Source organism: Vigna radiata, chromosome 4, assembly GCF_000741045.1.
Source record: "Vigna radiata var. radiata cultivar VC1973A chromosome 4, Vradiata_ver6, whole genome shotgun sequence".
Taxonomy (NCBI): Eukaryota; Viridiplantae; Streptophyta; class Magnoliopsida; order Fabales; family Fabaceae; genus Vigna; species Vigna radiata.
In genome coordinates this window covers 10,537,984-10,546,218 of record NC_028354.1, presented here as the reverse complement: position 1 = coordinate 10,546,218, position 8,235 = coordinate 10,537,984, and the positions used below count along the sequence as shown (strand labels likewise).

The window sequence follows — 8,235 nt, the reverse complement described above, 5'->3', positions numbered from 1 at the left end:
ATTACTGAAATTAATTTAATTACTTAGGTGAGATTATCGAAATTTCTTATTAGATTAGTGGTATATCATGGAGGCATATTCGATGAGGTGCCAAAACCAGCAGGGTATACTAGACCCTCTCTTCTTGTCTTGACCAGTTTCATCATTTATGTATAAACGTAAGTTGCTTTACTCCTTCACAGACAACATTGTATATCTCTCAAAACTATTCTTGGTACACTATATAATTCATGTCTCTCGTCTCATCCTTTGTCTAACCACTAATTCACAAGCTTGAAAACTTAAAGAGGATCGCACAATCACTCAATATATAGGTAAAAGAAATATATAGATTGCAAATTCTACTGTGAAATTGAGGAACGTACCCGAATGGGGTGGTAGAGGATGGCGCAGCGGTAGAGAATGGCGCGGCAGTTTCAGAGTCGCGAGAGGTTGATGGAAGTGAAAACCTCGCAGTAGACACTCGAATGGGGTGGCGGAAGGCGACGGAGGAATGGCTCGATGGAGTTCGCAGAAGAAAGCTTCGACTTTTTCGTTTCAGAAATACGATCACGTGGAAGACGAAACTGTTTACATTTTTTTCTAACCTAATTAAAACATATTACCGCGGTTCCAAAGAAAACCGTTGTCATAGAATAGTATAGGCCGCTGTTGAGAAGGCAATCACGACCTATTATGCTGAAAAAAATAAATCAAAATGACATTTTTGAAATTCTTTTTAAACTATATGTCGCGGTTCAGCGTCCAACCGTAGCCTATTCCCTTAAATATTTAAAATTTATTCAAATCAGAAAATAGATCGCGGTTCCCCTCACAACCACGGCCTATTCCCTGACGTTCTGACTCTTCAACTGCCTATTCCTCCTGCAACCTTCTGATATTTCCCGCAACTGCAACCTATTCCCCTGCAACCTTCTGATATTCCCCGCGTTGTCAACCCTGCAATAAATTGACAGGGGGTTATGGTTAGCATACCACCATCCATTCATGAAGAACAAGGAAGGCATAATGAAACCCACTTGATACCTAGAAGATAGAAAAAGTCCATAAAAATTATCTTCACATAAACGCACAAAAACAAAAACTCTAACCTATATATACCGAAACTTATTCCTAACAAAATAAACATAGAACTCACACGGTTATGTTATTGAAAAAGCAATAACAAAAAAAATGAAAATTAGTGCATAAGCGCTTACATCATCAACTTTCAAAGATAAGCGCAAATAACCTTAAGGATCGCGATGTTTGCTACGTGGATAACGACAACCCAATGACGGTATATTTAAACGAGAACACTCTGGTAAGAAATACTGCATCACAAAACCATAGTCTTCGGTCTGTTTTCATGACAAAAACAGTTCATATAGCTGTTGTTTCTAGTCCTGGTTTCAGCCACCTTGTCCCTATAGTTGAGTTCACTAAGCGACTTGTCAAACTTCACCCAAATTTTCATGTCACCTGCATCGTTCCCTCACTTGGGTCAACACCAGAATCCTCCATAGCTTACCTTAAAACTCTTCCTTCAAACATTGACTCCATCTTTCTTCCTCCAATCAGCAAAGAACAATTTCTCCAAGGACTACGCTTGGGACTCCAAATTCAACTCACAGTTACTCTTTCTCTCCCGTCAATACAAGAGGTTCTCAGATCCTTGTCATCTAAAGTCCGTTTAACTGCATTGGTGGCCGATGTTTTTGCATTCCATGTCTTGGAATTTGCAAAGGAGNTCCANNCCTTGTCCTATNTTTACTNTCCTGGTTCAGCTATGGNATTGTCACTGNNCTTACANNTGCCAAAACTTGATGAGGAGGTTTCAGGTGAGTTTAAGGATCTGGCGGAACCTATAAAGTTACCAGGTTGTGTACCACTCTTGGGGGTTGATTTTCCTTCCCCAACCCAAAATCGATCAAGTGAAGCTTACAAGAGTTTTCTTGAACGCGCCAAAGCGATGGTTATAGCTGATGGGATTATCATGAACACCTTCTTAGAAATGGAACCAGGTGCTATAAGAGCATTGGAAGAATCGGTAAATGGGAAGATCAAACTGTACCCTGTGGGACCCATTACACAGAAAGGGTCAAACAATGAGGATGATGAGTGTTTAAGATGGTTGGACAAGCAGGCACCGTGTTCAGTGTTGTATGTTAATTTTGGAAGTGGTGGAACACTGTCTCAACACCAGATCGACGAGCTAGCTTTGGGTTTGGAATTGAATGGTCAAAGGTTCTTATGGGTTTTGAGAGCACCAAGTAATTTACCAAATGCTGCTTACCTTGAGGCTGCAGAGGAGGACCCTTTGCAATTCTTACCAAAAGGGTTTTTGGAAAGAACAAAGGAGAAAGGTTTGGTTGTGGCTTCATGGGCACCTCAGGTTCAGATCCTTGGGCATAGTTCAGTTGGTGGGTTCCTGAGCCACTGTGGTTGGAACTCGACTTTGGAGAGTGTGCAAGAGGGAGTGCCTCTGATAACATGGCCACTCTTTGCAGAGCAGAGGATGAATGCAGTGATGTTATCCGAAGGACTGAAAGTGGCATTGAGGCCAAGATTTAACGAGGATGGCATAGTGGAAAAGGAGGAAATTGCAAAGGTGATAAAGTGTTTGATGAAAGGAGAAATAGGTAAAAGAATGCGTGAAAAAATGAGGACTTTGAAAGATTTTGCTGTTCATGCACTCAAAGATGGTTCTTCAAAACAAACCTTGTTACAGTTGGCCAGTGAATGGGAAAATTTGAGTGGTAATTAGGAAACTAGTTCTTTTTCTTTTTTCTTAAATAGTTCTCTAAATGTATGCTCTTCCTAATTTGTTTCCTTTCTGCATTAAGTGATTAAGTGGTTATTGGTGGTTGACTTGTTTAGAAGATGTAAAGTTGAATTAGGAGTTTGATCATATAAAAGCAGCGATGTTAATTCATTTCTTGCAAGCAAAAGTCACTCAATGTCAAAAGTTGTGTAAACTCTCAAGGACATAAACCACAAACTAAAGTCATTTAATGCATGATTGTATATCCTCGTAATAGAGTAAAGAAATAGAATCATAGTATTTCATATTTGATTAGCTTTGACCATACAGATAATTTTATTAATAGGGATGAAAAAAATTAATTGAATTCGACTAAATTGTTAAAAAATATAATGAGCTAAAAAATAGTTCGTTTGAAATAAATTGAAAATTAGTTCGATTTAGTTTTGTTTAAAAATAGGCTTAGTTTGGTCGAGTTGATTCCGATTGAATTTGGTTAAGACAATCAAAGACTCAATTTATTCGAATTGGTTTTTCTCGAAATTGGTTGAATTTGACTAAGTCAAGTCTGATAGAAAATTAACAAAATTTGATCAGGATAACTACGAATAGTTGAAAAGATCCGAATCGAAAATCAATCTAACTTGACTAAATGGGATATGCCCTACTTCTATCCTCTATGTATTTATTAAGATATGAAAATATATAAAATCATAAAAAAATGATATAAATTATCATTCTTAAAGATATAATAGTCTTATCTTTTCCTATAATATCTTTGAGATGATAGTAAATATGTTTTAATTTATCTATTATGATCAACTTGAAATCGACTTTAAAAGGCTTTATGTTATGGCAATATAGATAACCCTCCAACCTTAATTCGCTTTCAGCGTAAAAATGGAATTCAGTACGTTTTCTAATGTTATGATGGTACATTAACTTAAGAATGACAATATCTTCTTCCAAAATAAATGGTTCAATAGTTCTTTATCCATGGAACTTTAGATAATATAATTTTATTAATTATATTTGGTTGGAAAAGAATTGGGGTTAACATAGTTCTTAAATGTGGTTAACTATGTTGAAAATTCGGTTAAATGAAAACTTTTAGTTTAAAGAGTGACTCAAGGTGAAAAAAACATTTTTTATAACAATTTTTCATACGGTTTATAATTCATTCGGTATAAAAAGTGACATAATGGCATAACTATAAATATTTTAAGACTTATTATATAGGTTGGAGCTCCAACTAATATAAAAAGTTTTGGTAGTGACAATAACATATTTTATACCGGTTTGACCAAGAACTACTATAAAAAGTGATGTAGTGACATTTTTGTACTATTGAATAAGCTTTTCTATTCGGATTAGTCACACTTTAACCTGTCTAGAATGTTTAATGTTCTTCTTCTCAACCTTTTTTGCTCCTCAATTTCACTTCTTCCCAACTCTTCTCTACACTACACTTAGCTCCCCGCTCCATGCTCACTACACTATAATTCACATCGTTGACCCTTAAAACTTTGCGATTTCATTTGTCATTGATCATGCTCTCGTCATTGCTGCTCGCATTCATTGAAGGTTCTCACTACAAGAAAAAAACGTTGTTACATATGACTAAAATCCGTATGTAACCTAAAAAATCCGTATATAATTATGTGTTACATACAAATTACTTATGGACAAAAAATGGTATGTAATATAGTCGTAGCTAACGTTACATACGGATTATCCGTATATAACTTACATACTTATAACTTACATTCAGATATATGCGTATGTAACGTACATACGAACATATCTGTATGTAATCCTTCAACTAGAATAAAAGTCTATGATTGCTTGTTTCACTTTCATTTTCATAGACCTGGACATTCTCTTCACATAATATTTAAACACACATACTTAAAGATATGATAGTAATACTAAAAATAACCACAAAGAAACATTTGACATTAAATACTTAAATATTGCTTACATGATAATATCAAATATAAAGAAGTTCTATATTGTTTAATAGACAGAGACATTCAAATTCTAAACATGACTACTACTAATAATCACGATAATCATTTTCATCTTGAGGATGTGGTGGTTGATTTGGTGGTTCTGGTTGATCTTATGTTGGACATCATTCTCTGTGTGGTTTTGTGGTTCATTTTGAGGTTGATAAAATTGTCGTGTTACTGTGACTGTCTGAGGCAGAAGGTACTACGTAATGCCTTACTCTGGTTCACGCAGCCGCACAATAAGATAAAATACAAAGTTCACAAAGTTAAACCTAATAATAATCCTAATGATAATATGGTCATTTCAACTTATTTACGAGTAACAGGTACCCACGGGTACAAATACTATGATACTTGAACCTGACTCCATTAAGAAGCAGGTATTAAATTACCGATTGTCCGCTACCCGTGGATATCAACTACCTGCAGATATCAACTACCTGCAGCACATTTTACCCACATTCACGGAATTTTTTGCCAATCCTAGATATAACCATGTCAAGCTACACAAAAGTCCTAGCTATAAACATAAAATTCACAGGTTCATATTCATGTTCAGTGGATGGAGAACAAACATTCAGATGCGATAACACAAAGTGGTTCTCATCATGCAAAGAGGGGGAATAAAGATCATGCTCATCAACAATATAATCATCAACATACCCATCATCATCATAATCATCAACAACAGAATCTATCTCAGGTATGTTTACCTCCACTTCCCTAGATGTGGCTAAAGTGGTGGAGGGTGAAAGTGGTCTACCTATCTCAAAAGTGGCGCTCATATCTGTCTGTTCCTCAACATTTTCATCAGATTCACAGTTAGTATCACCAATTATAAAGTTGGAAGTTGGTTGCATCACAGAATTGATTTCAACACAAATAGAACAAGAATCAGCTTCACAACTACATTTAAAATTTTCAGAAAACTGTGAAAGATCAAAATTTAATCCTAAGTCTGAAACATCTTCAGTTTTCACAGTTTCAATGTCAAAATCAACACTAACATGTGAATTCTCAGCAGAATCAAGAATATGTGAATGCATAAATAGCTTAGGCAAAGCAAGTGGGACTTCAAGTTTAGAGAAAACCTGTGTTGATTCATGATTCATCTCACCAACAACAGTAGAATGAGCAATTGCATCCTCAGGTGCAAGAGGGGAGGCATAGGAGGGTCGGGATGTAGATGGCGTAGTAGTAAGCTCGTGGCTCTACTCCCCATCTCCTATGTGAATGACACTGACGTCATCAAGAATTGGAACAATCTACAATGGTGATCCCTCTAAAAATTGAGACTGTTCCTCGGTGCACTGCATGGCCATCTGCCTCCATAACTCGTTCAATGTAGGCTCAGAAGAAGTAGAAGACTTGGCATGTGCCTTTTGCTGTTGTTGTTGCCTGTGATTTTTCTGCTGTGGCTGCCTGTTATTGTAGATGTTGGTACCATAAGCTTGAGGCTCATCATGAGTAACAGGGTGGTCCAAAGAAGGACAAACATCCGTAGAGTGGTCACTGGAAGGAAATATAGCACACAACCGTGCAACAGATGCAGATGGAGGTGCTAGTCTCTGGTTGGATGCCAACTGTGTCACCAAAATCTCAAGAGAATCAAGCTTGTTTTCCAATTTACTACCAACAGCTGATAAAGAATGGGCCGGCTCATGAAACTGCGGCTGCTGTGGTTCCTGAACAGGTGGAGAAAGCATACAAGGAGTCTGGAATGGTGGTTCCTGATATTGATGCTTTAAAGTACCATACCATCCCAAGTTAGGATTAGTCCACCCAGGATCGTCGCTATAACCATACCGCACATGGGATTTGTCTAGGAACTGATGCTTCATATCTTCCCAACTGGTGACGGATCTTGGAGGAAGACAATAACATCATTCCTTTACTGCTCCGTGTAATGAGTGCCCAAATGCCCTTAAGAACATGTCTTCATCTGGGACATCTGGAGGTTTCATCAAAGAGCATAATGTGTAGAACTCCTCCAAATGTCTACGTGGGCATTCACCTGCAAAACCATGAAACCTAGGCAGCACATGTATCAGTCCAGTGTTAAAAACACAACGAATGTCCTCCTCATCAAGTGGACATGGCTCCCTAGGAGCACTCTCATGAGATAGAGGAACCGTACTGTTCTCCACATAAAAGTCAGCAGAATATGCATGATAAGCAATATCAGAGTTAACTGCCGAAGGAGAATCAAAGTCATGGACATAGGCAGAATAAACAGTATGCACATAACCAAAATAGGTAGACATGGGAAAGAAAGGGGGAAAAGAACAAATCAATGAAAATATGCAACTAAAGCTACCTAAATGAAACAACACATAACATCACACATAGAACAGAACGACACACTCACAACACAACACACACTAACACAACAAAAGACCTAAAACCGAACCGTTGGTCCCCGGTAACGACGCCAAAATTTGATGGGCTGTCGCAACCCACACAAATTTGATTGCAATTTAGAAATGCAGTATAGCTAGGAATTGACTCCTAGGTCGTCTCTCAAGGACCAATTTTGCGGTTCAAGAATCAAGTCAAACATGAAGGTTGAGGGGGGGTGTTGAAAAGTTTGTGAATGCGGATAAACAAAATCAAAACACAGACGCAACTAATAAGTAAACACAGATTTAAAAATGGTTTCAAAGACAGAATAAAAACAGTCGGTCATTAACTTAATTACAATGTTTCCAATCATAGATCAACAAAATAAAGTTGCAACTCAAACCTCTAATCCAACAAAGTTAACCAACTAAGCGAAGGTTAACCCTGTTTTCATAAAAGCGAACTAAGCGAACGTAGTGTTAATATCAAATCTAAATTACACCATTCAGTTACATCAATTAAGCAAAGATGTAACACCAACTGGGCAACTAAGCATATGCCCAATTGCAAGTGCAAAAATAGAATTCACATTAACCAAGTCTGAGTGCACAGACAATCACAATTCAAGAATCTCAAGGAAATAGTGCAATATCGTCAATGACCAACCAAACTAATTTAAGCTACCATGGAAATTAAATTAACACTATTAAAGACCTTAGACAACATTTAAACATCAAACACTGCTACAAACAAATTAACAAACACAGTTAAAAATAATTAAATTCAACACTAACTCAAACACATTAAACTCAACCTATTAACTCAATTAATTAAAAANCANANAAACCAANANGCCTAACTTAATCCTAGCAATTAACTTGACTAAATGACAATTAACAAAGGAATTTAAAAGTCCAATTGGCCAAAGAAAAGCACATGGCTGTTCACTACTCTCCACCAAGACCAAATGAACCTTCAATAAGCCACCAAATGTGTTGTCTTTTTGTCCCATGTGCACCATGTCTCAAAAGAAATTAAAATATGTTTTAAACAACCAATTGAAAACCTTCCCATCACTTCTCCATGCAGCAAAAAACGTGAACCACACACCAAGACACCAATTCACGTGAACTAGCAAGG

The 8,235-nt window shown here is 37.0% G+C and overlaps 1 protein-coding gene across 1 annotated transcript in view; it reads left to right on the top strand.

The window, feature by feature from the left end:
* Positions 1-1,295: 1,295 nt before the first annotated feature.
* Positions 1,296-8,235, top strand: part of LOC106758946 (hydroquinone glucosyltransferase-like) — a 17,938-nt gene continuing 10,998 nt past the window's right edge. Inside the window, exon 1 of the mRNA XM_022779787.1 lies at positions 1,296-2,345. Coding sequence (XP_022635508.1) covers positions 1,349-2,345 — 997 coding nt within the window. The 5' untranslated portion in view covers positions 1,296-1,348. The remainder of the gene's footprint in view (positions 2,346-8,235) is intronic.